Source organism: Osmia bicornis, chromosome 3 (assembly GCF_907164935.1).
Source record: "Osmia bicornis bicornis chromosome 3, iOsmBic2.1, whole genome shotgun sequence".
Classification (NCBI taxonomy): Eukaryota; Metazoa; Arthropoda; class Insecta; order Hymenoptera; family Megachilidae; genus Osmia; species Osmia bicornis.
Genome location: NC_060218.1, coordinates 5260521 through 5274733, shown reverse-complemented (window position 1 = coordinate 5274733; position 14213 = coordinate 5260521). Strand labels below are relative to the sequence as shown.

General features: G+C 28.5%; 2 protein-coding genes across 5 annotated transcripts; both read right to left on the bottom strand.

Moving 5' to 3' along the window:
- Nucleotides 1-4308: 4308 nt before the first annotated feature.
- On the bottom strand, nucleotides 4309-8042 carry LOC114872370 (mitochondrial dicarboxylate carrier). Of its 3 annotated transcripts, none has more exons than XM_029179500.2 (9): nucleotides 7951-8042; nucleotides 7231-7321; nucleotides 7042-7163; nucleotides 6753-6908; nucleotides 6517-6683; nucleotides 6248-6455; nucleotides 5487-5567; nucleotides 5362-5418; nucleotides 4309-5279 (listed from the first exon to the last, which is right to left on the bottom strand). In XM_029179500.2, the coding sequence occupies exons 3-9, from the start codon at nucleotides 7135-7137 to the stop codon at nucleotides 5172-5174; spliced, it is 873 nt and encodes a 290-aa protein (XP_029035333.1). In that variant the 5' UTR covers nucleotides 7138-7163; nucleotides 7231-7321; nucleotides 7951-8042; the 3' UTR covers nucleotides 4309-5171. The 3 variants fall into 3 exon arrangements, with proteins under 3 accessions (XP_029035333.1, XP_029035342.1, XP_029035352.1); XM_029179509.2 differs by lacking the exon at nucleotides 7951-8042 and adding an exon at nucleotides 7626-7869; XM_029179519.2 differs by lacking the exon at nucleotides 7951-8042 and adding an exon at nucleotides 7437-7554.
- An 896-nt stretch (nucleotides 8043-8938) lies between these two features.
- Nucleotides 8939-14180, bottom strand: LOC114872289 (pH-sensitive chloride channel 2-like). Of its 2 annotated transcripts, XM_046285014.1 has the most exons (9): nucleotides 13640-14180; nucleotides 11914-12103; nucleotides 11578-11807; nucleotides 11117-11199; nucleotides 10874-11029; nucleotides 10650-10805; nucleotides 10405-10570; nucleotides 10128-10314; nucleotides 8939-10040 (listed from the first exon to the last, which is right to left on the bottom strand). In XM_046285014.1, exons 1-9 carry the CDS (start codon nucleotides 13717-13719, stop codon nucleotides 9777-9779), a joined length of 1512 nt encoding a protein of 503 aa, XP_046140970.1. In that variant the 5' UTR covers nucleotides 13720-14180; the 3' UTR covers nucleotides 8939-9776. The 2 variants fall into 2 exon arrangements, with proteins under 2 accessions (XP_046140970.1, XP_046140971.1); XM_046285015.1 differs by lacking the exon at nucleotides 13640-14180 and having other exon boundaries at nucleotides 11578-11775; nucleotides 11914-12068.
- Between the last annotated feature and the right edge of the window lie 33 nt (nucleotides 14181-14213).

Sequence of the window (14213 nt, the reverse complement as noted above, 5' to 3'; positions counted from 1 at the left end):
TTATTTAAAAAATATGTTTTTTTTTAAGATATAATGAATCAAAAAGACCTTATATTTATTACCTGAAAGAGAAATTTGATTAAAATTTCGCCGGGGTTTCGACGTTTCGTAATTCCAACGTTCCTAAGTTCTAGCATTCCTAGGTTCCGAAGTTCAAAAATTCCAAAGTTTAAATATTCTAAAGTTTCAAATTTCCAAAGTTCTAATAGTTCTAATAGTTCTAACAGGAAAGTTCTAAACTTTTAACAATGTTAAAAAATATTAAAATTCAGTAAAAGCGACATCTATCGCTTCGCGAAATGAGCGCGAATTAACAAATAAGGTAGCCATTGACGGATGGCCGTATTGGGCAGACATGTGTTCAAATTGCAAGCAATTATTCTAATCACATTTCTATGTATATAGTTATAAAAAATAAAAAGATAAGAACAATAATAATGGTAATAGTAAAATTATTTAGATTACCAAGAAGAAATCTAGTAATTTTCCGGAAACAAACATGTAATTTCCAAGAGTAACGAGTCGCGCGTACCATCATAAAACCTACGTTTCAAATAAAACACAGCCTTACACTCGACAAAATAATAATTCAATAACAACCGACAAAGGGTAACTAGCAGTGAGAAACTTAGGTAATGTCCGTTGCCACGTCCGACGAGGATACGAATAATTTTTCCCTGTAATGCGAGAGAAATTCTTCGTTGCATTCGTTAGCGCACGTTTTCCGCGAGAATTATGCGAGGATCATTAAACAGATCGTAAAAAAGACCAAGAGCAAAGGATATGCGAGTTTAAGAATGGCTTTACGCGCACGCTACATACCATGATTTGTAAATACAAACGCACATCCTGCGTTCATACTAACCCGTGTATTCCACGCCAGTCTAGCCTATACTCGAATGGACATAACCTGGAGGCTGTAAATACATCACTTGTTATCGATAAACGCCGCCAACAAGTATGCTCCCTATGTAACCATTGCAACAGCTTCCAAAGTATTTATAAGATATGAAACCTAATTCATATGTCTGTTCTAATTGATCGAGACATCGAATCAAGGTCTACGAGTTCACCAAGTAATTAATCGTAGTTCCTGTAGATGTTTTGGAACGGAAATTGAACCGCTAATGCCTGCCCCTGATTTGATTCATTATATCGTTCAATATTTTTACTCGAATTTACCACACGATACGAGAATCTTGCGTTACCTGAATTAACAGTAACATACGAAGTAGTAATTTCATATGGACGATATTTTTATTTCTTGTTCTCAATTAATGTTACACAGAAACGCGATTTAATTTCCTGGTAAAACAGCTAGATTCTCCCCCGGTGCCAACAGCTAACATAAATTGCTGCCTACGTCTATTCACCACGGATTTGACTTCGAGTAACTGATTGCCATTTTCGACACGCCTTCAGCCAGAATTGGCAAGCTCGATTCACGATGCCGTAATTTGAGGAAAGAAGGTCAGAGAACCATCGATACATCTAACCACGAAGAAGGATCGACACAAGGAGCTGACCACGGCATTGTGGTAAATCGACGGATGAGCTAAAGCCAGACAATAGATGCCCGGTATTTATTGCACTTACAGGCACGATATTTCAGGACATGACAGAATTTGATGTATAAAAAAATGAAACACTAAAAAATATTTCGTTGTGGAATTCTTTAAGTGCATTCGTTGACCCCTCTTGCCCCTATGCCGTCCCGCGAGACTTCTTGTGAGCGGTGAACAGTACCAACGACAGAAATTCCTTTGAATCAAACCACACACGCCTAAATACAGGGTTAAGTTACGATCTACACGCAACCGGAACACGAGTGTTTCGTCGAACAATGCTTTCGACAAAAAAAGAGCATAACAATGAAAAACAATAATAACAGACGGTGCGTGCAATATACATTCACGCGAAGGAAGCTTTGGTCATTATTACCATGGCTCGATTTTAATGAAATTTCCATTTCGAAAAATCAAAGTATCCTATCTCTCAAATGGTCCATTATCCTATTTGTTATAAAAAGAAATTAAGATAAGATATTTGATCAATGATTTTAATGGAATTTACTATACATCATTTTTACTGGATACTATAGAATTTTGTCTCGTATCATCGGCTGAAGACACACGTGTCCACTTTCGCCTTTTCGATGGTCAAGAACGCGTTTCTGTAATTTGTCTGCCACCATTGAAGAAACACAGTTCCTTTATGTGATCCGACGACAAAGGCCGGTCCATACAATGGTACACGCGACGTGAAAGCAGCGTGAAAACGGATTGATTAAGTATGGGTGTCTTACGTGTGTATGTTAAAGAGTGATTTTATACATATGGTGTACTCCAAAAAAAAATTAACCCTCGTCCTTCTTTAGCAAATTGCAACTTTTTTCGCTCTAACGCAGAAAATTTAACTTTTAGTGTATCGATGAGATAAACGTTTACACGCTCGTTTGCGCACTCAATTGTAACACAATTATAATTTAAATATAGAAGTCAAATCCTTAATGAATTGAAATATTGCAGACATATCTCGTCTGATTACGCAATTAATTATGCACATTTTGAAATGAAACAGATGAGAAAACTTGTTTGTGGTTATTCGATTTTGTTTATTTCAAAATTTAAATAGAAATCCAGATCCTGAAGTTTCGTAATTAGAAAAGAAAATATGGAACCAACTACCTAATTTACACAAATCTAATATGCATATGCGTAGTATAAGCTGGCGATATTTAACGTAGTACCGTTATGGACAGAAATTATCATTCCATAAGCCTATAAATATTATCGAGGTGATGCTCCAAACTGGTTTCAAAGGTATTCAGTATGGGACACAAAACATGGTCGTGGTCCAACGCAGCAGCACGGTTAACCGGTTTTCTGTGATTATAGGCAACTGGGTGTACAATCAATGGACATAGCATACATATTAAGTACAATATTGTTAAAAGAACATTTTTTATAAATAGTTTATTCTGTCTTAATTTAATAGAAACAAGTGATTACACATCATTCTATCCCCATTTACTGCCATTTTTCTTTTTTTATCTTTTAAATGTTGTACGTACAATGCAACTATATAAGTTGTACACTTTTTCTTTCATTGTTTAAAAGAAAAAAGCATTCTATTCTTCTTTTTTAAATAAACGTGTTGGATTTTTCACGATTGCAGCGTTGGGTGGCTAACGGAAGAATCATGAAACTTTTGCTCTTCATTAGTGACAATAGGTACTATGAGACTCCACATGTCTATTTTTAACGGCACCGATAAAGGGTATTTGCGATGCAAATGTGTTTCATATTTTTGTACTAAAATAAAGTAGATGGCACTCGCTTTCAAGATCACGGGAATTTCCGGACGCGTGCGTAAGTATTTACTTACTTGTGTGTACAGCTGTTATAATATTATTATTACATATAGTAATTAAATTAGTGTAATTTTCAAGTGATACGTTTTTACTATGTCACATTTTCAATATAATTAATATTTTGTGTATTGACATGAAAGGTAATTATATATATTAATCTTCAGTGAAAAGTTAACCTAAATATCATTTGCAGTGTTATCGAAATATTATAGTGAATTTAAAAACAACATTTGGAATGTAAGTATTTCATTTTGCACAATAATGAAAGTAGAAGAAGTATTCTAATGATATGAAGTAATGATAAGAAGTATTTTAAATATTTCAATAAGTAATTATTAGATTGAAGACTAGTAATGTTTTGTAGTCTTTTTATTATCATTACTCTTTATGTTTAGCATCATTTAGTATATTTTTCAACTAATATTGTTTCAGTGTAAACAATGTAACAAAAACAGTGTTGTACTAATTTTTTCAATTAAATAAAATTTATATGTTATTAAATAATGTAACTAAAAATTAATGTATTAATACATTTCCTGGATTATTATAATATTGATGTATATAATTACCATTATCCATTCCATTACCTTTTAGCATGGCATGTATTTTTTCATAAATCAAAGCATATTGAAATTTCTTGACACTAATAACAAAAAGATAGAAAAAAGTATCTTATCACTCTATCTCGAAGTAAGAGTAATATGCTAGTTCAAATTATTAGTGTGATCTTTTTAACTACTTCAATTATCAGTTAAAATAATTACAATTTAATACGAAGGATTTTGAGAAAATTGTTATTCCTGAAATTTTTTTTTTTTATTATAAATTTATAGTATTGGTGCATGTTTTAACATAACTTTATGTAATTACTTACTTAAGCCTTAAGTAGTTTAAAATATTTAGTTATTTTAAATGTATATAAACCAACAGATACATTTATAGCTACAGGATAAATTTATTTTGATAGAATTTCTATAACATTTTAACAAATTAAAAAAATATTTTGTTCTAAGGACTTTTTGTCAACACTTATAAAACGAATAGTTTTGCATAAGGAAAATATACTGTTGTATGTCAAAAAATATAACTCTGTATACAATAGTATTATAAGTATAATGATATTTTTAGGAATGTATGAACCACTATGAAACTATTTTATATCCAGCTTAGAAAACGATAATGCTTTGAGATATCAATCTCTTAATAATTATATAGTTATACAAAACATAACAAAAATATTGGTTTTCTCTTTGTAAAATAATTTGCGTGCTAATTGCGTATCGTTAGCATAACAATAATAATTTGTAAATGTTACAAATATCAATATACTTTAACATTTGTACAAATATGATTATGGTAAAATTTAAAAAAATGATAATGTAAAGATATAAAAATTTGATACAAGATAGTTCGTAACGTACACATAAATTTAACAACAAATTCAACCTAAAAAGTAACGTTTGTCCTATCTGAATTTAGTTATTTAATATTTTTCTATGAGTGTTATTTACTTTAAAACTATTGTAACAAGCTTTTTGCATATTTATGTATATTATTATAAACAAATTGGACTAATGATAATTCGGAAATTATCATGAAGTATTATTTATAAATATTTGGATGGATCATTGAGCTTGATAAGTTAACTCACAAAGTATAAAACAGCTATAATTCAAATTATAGCTGTTAGCAATATTAGGACAAACGTTCCGTGACTTATTTTCATCATATTTGTGCTAATTATTTGTTTTGTACAATTCCTACATAAATACATCACCTAATCACCAGATGTTTATGATCATTTTACAGTAGTAGGATAGAATCCAAAATTAGCTCTCAATTGTTCCAGAAAGACAAAAGTAAGAATGGTATGTGGAGCCAATCTGATAAATGCAGGTACATATCCCTAAAATTAGACATTGAATTGGTTTTTTTAACATTATATTTTTGCAGTACATATAAAGCTTGAACAAAAGTATAAAACTTACCTTAAAGAAAGCTAATGGCCCAAGTTTAGCAGTATATAAAAATAGATCCATTAAGCTCTATAAAATAAAATATAATGTTTAATTAAAAATATTTCAACATATTTGAGTTTCATTATTAAAATTACCTTAAATTCTCCAGGTTTAGCATTCATTGCTCGTGTCTTTAAAACATCTAATGGTTGTGTAAGAGTTGTAGCTACCGCACCCTTACATTAAAAATACTATGTAAATAAAGCATTAATTTATACAACAAATAGGGTAAGTTATTTAACACATAATATAACTAAATTCTGTTTTAAAAAGATACTTTAGATACATTCATTTATTAAAATGCTTAAAATATTGTTCAAGTCAAAGTAATATTTACTATTTAATTAAGCATTTCATTAATCTATTAGTAACTTTTTTTTGCTGGTGCATGTTATTCTAAAGTGTGAGAAATATAAAAAAATTATTACTGTGTTGTGATTATCTAAAACTACTGCTACATTTGTTATGTAATATCCCATATCTCATACGTTTGTGATATGAATAAGATAAATTAATCTCTACATGTCAGAAGATTATGGGATTGTCATTTATTGCATACTGAGAAAGATATACTTATTTTTAGATATGTGATAAGTACTTATATTCTGCTAAATGAGGTTATTGTGTTTTATGTATGTCATTAATAAAAAAGAAGAAAATAAATTAAAAACGAAAAAAAAACATTGAAAGTCAACAAATTGACATTATAGATCATTGAAAAATATAGAAGTTTGTTTCTCTTACAACACTGCCCTCCAGAAAAACAAAAAATTCAAACCCAAACTTATTTAGTAAATTACATTTAAATAACTTACTCTTCATACTAGCTATGTATGTACTATCTAAATATACTTACTGCAGCTACACTTGATATTACATGAGTTACAGGATTATCTTGAAAATAACCACTTTCTATCAATGTAATTTTAACTTGATCATAAAAGCTTAGTTGTCCAATAGTCATTAATGCTGCTCTTAATGTTGCTGTAGAACATCCACTAAATAACTGACCTACACCTTCTTGTCGAACTACACATACTATTCCATCCAAAGCATGCTTATAACTACAATAATTAATATACAATAGAAATAAAACTAGATGAACATAGAAAATTATATACTTACTTTCTTCTAAGCTCAGGTGAAAGTTTTATATCATTCTGCATGCGTACATTAATCATATCTGCTGGTGTTCCAAGAACTCCGCCAACTGCACCAGATAATCCCGCTAGTAATAATTTTTCATAAAATAATAATGGATGTCCAGGTGTCTCAAAAGTTTGTTTACCCACCTATGTGTGTATAATTCATTGAAAGTATATAATAAAATTGTATATCGCATATAATATAATTAAATTTACTTCATATGCTCCAAATCTTGTTGTAGAGTACGTAAGTTGGCGAAGTAATGAAGCACTAAGACCGTTATATAAAGCTAAGATTCCTTGATTTTGTACTATAGAAGTTGTTAATCGTACTATAGATATTTTACCTTCTTGTTGCGTTTGTAAATGAACCTGTAATGTGAGTATATATAATTTTCTTAACTGTAATAATCCACTTTTTACATCATTTTATTATTTTAAAAGGAAAACACTGGAAAGTTAAAATTTATATTGCATAAGATAAAAGATTTAATAATTAAATTACCTTCAACAAGTCTAAGGGATGGGTTACACAAGCAGCACCTGCAGAAGCAAGTCCGCCAAAATACCAGTGTGATAACTTTTGCGTTTTATCTTCCATATTTTCTATATTTCATTAACTAATACCTTCATAAAGTAAGCAGTTGTTATTTTTCTGAGAATATATTTATTAGACTTAAATTAATGTACTTACCTTTTCTTTTTATATATTTACATAGTAAATATATTACAGGAAAATGATAATTACCATTTTAGTTATAGATATTTTAACAACATAATGGAAACTGTAAATAAGCAAAAAAATAATATTCATATTATAAATGAAAATTAGAATCTGAAAGTTAAACATTTTATTTAATACAATAAACAAAATATTTATAAATTGATATAAATACGCACTCGTCCGCATATATACGTTATTAGCATGATTTTATTAAATTTGAAGACTTTTATGTTAGTGATTTTTACATACAATTTTTAATTTGTGTTATGTATGTACAGTTTTACAAAAATATAAATCTGTTTTACATTTCAATTTATCATAAACAGTTGAAATTATTTAACAGTAGTTCTACTTTATATACTTACACGTATATGTACGTTCAATCGTGACTCGTTATAAATTAATTCTGTCAATAGCATATATGTAGATCATAAATATTGGTTTTGCGTGCGTATAAGTGCAAAGTTCTATAGAATATATTATACTGATTATAGTAAATTGTTTATTAAATAAAAGTGTATTGATACAATGAAAAGTATAATACATGAAAATCATTTAATATAAATTTGAACAAAAGTAACCGTAAAACGATAAACGTAGACTATTAATGAATAAAGAGTATATAGATATGTCATAAAGTATAGATAAATAAAAAAGTACAATTACAGACATATTAAAAACAGAACTTACACTGTTCCATGCTGTGAGCGATAGTTCTAATTCATACTTGGTTGCAAGGATCTCTAAACTTTTGGTGATGTAACATTACAAATCAGTCAACAGCTGGAAAGTCAGTAAACGCGCATGCATCAGCTGACAGCCACGTGTTATACCACTTCCTTTCAAGGCTGCTACTCCTTATCGACATAGGTATTTATATACATATAAATGTGCTTTAGTTTATTTTATACGTTTCCTATGCAAATTAACGATTATTACTGGCTAAATTTTCGAAAACCTATCAAACCGGATTTGACTGAAATTTTGTAAATAGCTGTTTACATAAAAAACAATATTTGTGGGAAGCATTTATGGCGATTATTGTTATCCTTCAGTTTTTGTTTATGCTATATAATTATTGTATATTCAAAATTTTTATTGAAAATCATTAAAATGTCGAAAAAGCGCGTTTTTAAAAACGATATTTTAATGGTCAATAATGAACTTTTACAAAACTTTAACCCAGGGACATCCAAGGCTGCACCGGGTTTCTCCCTCTCCGTGTTTATTCTCTTCATATAGATTGTGTTCATTGAGCTACATACTAATCTAACTGGAATGCAAATGAATGTAAATAGCAGGTGTTAGAGCCGGATGATTCGTTAGGAAAATATAAATGTTAAGTGGTATTGCTATCCACGCAAGAAGTAAATTTCATCTAAATAGGTTATATAGTATAGAAAAATTACTCATATTTATTGCTTCCAAATTTATCCCGCGGTTTTTATTATCAATCATGACATAGTATGTAAAATTTCAAATTTAAAGCACGGGGAATCCCTATTATTGAAAACAGCTAAGATGTCGGTTTCGGTTCTCAAAACAATTATAAGAACCGAAATAATCTTAAAATAGTTATGAATGAAAAAGGTTCTGGCTTATTTGTGTATATCGTTATCAGTTCCGGTTATTTCTACAGAACCGATATTTCTAGATTATAAATCGTAGAACACGTATGTTCAAATTAATAGAGAATTTATTTGCTATGTATATAAAATATAAAATATATAATATAAAATATTTTAGTGTAAAAATATATTTGCCGCTCATAAAATATATTTCAACCTGATTACAATGTATATGAACATGTGTATATGTATACACATTTTTTATATTTCTTTTATAAATCAGTATATCATATCTGCATATGTTTTTAATATACACGGTGTTCCATGCAAATGGGGCAATGTGTAATTTTAAAACGATAAATGGTAGAAAAGAATGTCATAGGGAAAAATGAAATAGCGTCAAATGAAGTCCATGTATGTGTGTCGACACCGGAAGTGGAGACTTTTCAAAGATTTTAAAAAAGGTATTTCATTTTTTTTTAACAGGATTGTGTATTTTGTTGTACATCATTAGAAGCGTTTTTTAAAAATATAAAAATATTAAGGTATTTGAGTTCAAATGATATCTTAGGGAGAAACAAGGAGAGCCTAGTGGTCTCTCCCTAAGGTATCTTTTAAATTAATCAGTTTTCGAGTCAATTATCTTAATATATTTTTGTGAAGAATAAAAAAGCACTTAGAAAAAAAAATGAAATCTTTAAAATATGTCCATTTCCGGTACCAATCTTTTTGTCTTTTACCGTTTTAAAGCTAGAGCTTGTCCCAGTTGCATGAAACATCCTGTATTTTAAGAAAAAGGTATCAGATAGTATAGTGCTAAAAGATCTTATTTTCTTTTCTAAAATAATTTATGTATTTGAGATTGTTTTATATCGTAAAAATAAATGTAATCAAAAAATTTAAATTCTTAGATACTCTTTAAATATACTTAATTTAACTATGAAATTTTTATATCCAAATAAAAGACCAATAAAGGATGTTAAATATGATAAAAGCTACAGGAAATACAATTCTACTGCGTCTATCGATCCACTGAGCAATTTCTTGCGGCGTCATTGTTGTAAAATTATGTAAATGGGCAAGGGTTGCTCTTCGCGGGAATGGTTTTGGTAGCGGTGTACTGCTAATAGTCGCAATACTTTTTCTTGAACATTCTTGGTCTTTGTCCTCCTCAATCTTTACAGATGGAATATTGAGATTACTTGGAAAACTCTATGGAAGAATATATTTTATGAAAAATACTTAGAATTCACTTAATTTAATCCTGATAGATATACTTGTTATTAAATATTAACTTACATGTACGGTGAGATAATTTTGACTTGAATAATCTTGATCACTAATAGTTGTATTTTCAAGCGATGACCAAGAACGAGATCTTTCTAGTCCTGTAGTATTTTTCTGAAATTGTTTCCGTGCTAGTTTTGGTGTTAATGTTGATTTTAATATGTATTTACTATTAACTTTTTTTAATGGCACATTTTTCCTATATGAACGTAATCACGAGATTGATAATTATATTAATAAATGTAATGCCACTGCAATCATATTTATAGACTAAAAAAAATATACATACTTTCGTCGATAAATTGTATTAACAAAAGCAAATTCAACCATTGCTGCAAACAAAAATATAGTACAACCTAGAAACCATATTTCACTGGCTTTTATGTAAGAAACTTTTGGTAAGGAATTTTCGACTTTTGATGCAAGAGTCATAAACGTCAAAATAGTGTTTGTTCCTAATAAATAGAATGCTTAATTAGTTCTTGATATTATAATACTAATATACATTATATCCATATTATTAAAATATTTTACCTAATACTATTCGTGGCGGACTTGCATCCATATGCAGCCAGAAAGAAACCCAAGAAATCACCACGATTAATATAGATGGTATGTAATAGTCCATCATAAAGAATCCCATTTCACGTGCTAATTTAAACGTTATAGTAAGAGAACTGAAATTTCCAGCTACAAATATAAAAGATATTAATTAAAATAGTTAAAACATTATGTAGTACATAAAATAAGATGTATACCAAAATGACCATAATGTTGTTGCGATGTAGTATAAAATGTTTCTGTCATATTAACCCATTTGTCCACAAGCTTGTATTCAGTTAAATGTAATTCATCTGCAAGTACAATTGGCTCGTCATCCCAATACAATACCATGTCAAGCACATTGTGTGTCCCTGTAGGTAAAAATTCCATTCATTCCAAGGAGCATAGTAGAATAAAATAGCTGACATTGTAGTAATACGACAACAATGACATCCTACAGCTTTCAAAAATAAGTGGACATTCTTGTACATCAAATGGAAACTTCTCCAAACGAAGCCCACAGTTAAGAGTTGCTTGCAACCTAAAATAAATGTACATACTGTTTATATCGCATAAATGAGTTACTAATACATTTACTATATTAAAACTTACAATTAGTATTTCTATAATTAAACAAGTTTATGTAAGATTCGATAACAAATATTGCTCATTTGTAATCTTTTCAGAATTAATTTTTGGTCTAGAATTAATAGTTTTAATGTAATTTTGGTACACATTTATTATCGATAGTTATTGCAATTTTTGTCTTAGTAAATAAAATTGAATAGTAAATGTAATAATAATGAGAATAGTAAACCTATAAATGATATAAAAAAAATAGCATATTTTTAGAACATTTACGGTATGATTAAATATTTACTTAACATTTTTAAATTTAGTTTAATTTGTAATAACATACCTAGTATTTAATATAACCATGCCTGCTGGATTTATAGAAATAAGTATGTCTTTAACACCATTTCCCATTATAGCTGAACTGGGTTCATTGGAAACATATACATTAGGCGTCCAAATTAAGTCATGTGCAAATTGTCCGCCGTGTATCTGACTTAAGTTTGGAACAATATGTGAAAATTTTAACCTTTTATCCAAATACCTAAATTGTAACATCATGTGCACATCAAACTGCTGCAAAATCATTATTGAGTATGTGTATAATAGATGTAAAAATAATTACTATGTTTGAAACTGTATGTACACTTATAAAGCATAATATAATTATAACATAAACTACCAGGGTTTTGACCATATTTGATTTAATTGTATAAATGTAAGCACTGGTGTACACATTAATTGGATCAGTGGTATTGACTTCTCCTGGAGGCCTCACCATTTTGTCATAACGACAGTCATCAGTTAATACTTGTAGGAGCTCAGATTGTGTCATAGAAATGCTATTATTTAACATTGGGCAACTTCCCAATCTACAAAAAATACAAGTAATTTTACATAGAAATATCTTTTAAATTCCTAGCACTTAAGTATTCAATGAACACATTGAAGATTTATGAGTAAATTTCAATATGTTTTAACAATAAACAGTAATTAGAGAAACTTAATATATAACAGTTATAAATGCAGTACAAAAAGATAATGTTGTTTTGTAAGAAAGTCCTTGAATTAAAATTCTACACATTATTAAGTGCATAGCAAGAATGGTTTATTGTTGCTTTGTACTGATGCAGATGACAATACAATGCATGTGACTGTACATTAGAGAAGAAGTTCTTCTCATTAGAATTTCAAATCGTAAAAAAAAGATAAAGCTTACAAGTAATAAATAATTGTTTCATACAAAAATAATAGAAGTGTGAACTACACATGAAGTATATCAATACTTCTAATATGTTTCTTTAATCTACAAAATGAGTCATAAAGGAGTAAAAGTAAACTCACACCTTTTTAAATTTATGCAACTTTAGACATATTTTTTCACCTAAATGAATTTTTAATATATTTAACATTCAGTTACTTATAATGTATTCAAATTAATGGAAATCTTTTGAAAATAAAATTAGATTCAATAATAAAAATGTACTTATAAGTTTAAGGTGTAACAAACGAAAAATCATTTAAACAAAGATTTGAGTGATTTAAGTGTTTTATTAGAAAACATATTAAACTTTTATTTTAAAGTTAAAATAATGCAACATCGGTACCGCAATCAGAGTTTTAATACCAATTTCAACATTAACATCTTATCTACCTACATACATGAAGACATTAATTTATAGCATCAAACATTCAACTGTTTATATAAGTTATCAATATTTTTGATTATATCTGCACACCATTACTAAATAAAATTCTTCTTACTTTCCTTCCTAATAAATTGAATGGCAAATTTATACTGTTAATGGGAATAGCTCTAGCATTTTAAAAGGTGCAATTATTTATTGTCACTTAAATGTTCTCCAGTGTAATATGAAGCTGAAACTAGTAGTTTTTCTAATTAAAAAAATATTTAAAACATCTTACAATTTTATTTAAACAACAAAAGACAATATCCACATTTCACTTGAAAGTTAATATTTACATAAATGTTTTGAAAGCTATTGACTTTTATATGAAATGTCTTCAGTTACAAAACAATAATATTTATACATAAATATTTTGTACAATAACTTATTAGTATTACAATGAATTGAGATGACTATAATAATGATATTAGCTTTACTTGATAATATTATAATTTTATAGTCTGTTCTATTATATATTATGCATTGTGTTTATGCGTGTGGTTGTGTATTATAATTTATAAATTGATGTATAAGACTCTAATTAATTAGAACCGGTTTCCAGTAATTTTACTTTTCTATCATATGAAATGAATATAAGATATTTTACCTTCATTCTTAGGACTAAATATTTAAAAGAATATATACTACTAAATTTAAATAAAATATATTTTAGAGTCACAATAATTACTGTAATAATTTCATAATGAAAATATAACTTACATAGTTGATGTATTTAGATGTAATATTTGTAAGAAATAGAAAAACAGCACAGGAGAATGAATTCTTCTTTTTGAAACCATTTTAAGTTCCCTTATAACTGAACTCCTTCACTAATAAAGTTGAACTGATTCTTTCTTAGATACACAAGTATGCTGTTGAGTAAATTTGCTGGAAACCAAATATTACCCAACCATTCCTCCCACTCAGAATATTCTTTTTACAAAGCGAATACATATTCAAGTGCCATATGACATTAGGACAGTACAATATACTGCTTCTATTGTATGTACATATATAGGGTGAATGAAAAGCATTCAGGGCCATTCGATACCAAATTCATCACTTTTTGAAATCAATGACAAGGATTTTAGTTCATATAAAATATGATATAATAAACATGAAATTAGGAGAAAGGTTTAAGTCATCATTTTGGTGGTTTTGAATACGTTTAAAAAGTATGAACCTTTTAATTTTGCAATTTTCACTTGTTTCCTCGAGTTTATTTTCCTTTCATTTTATTTGAAAAATTGATTTTGTAGTACCAAAATTCTTATTTTATTACTTTTTCCTGGAA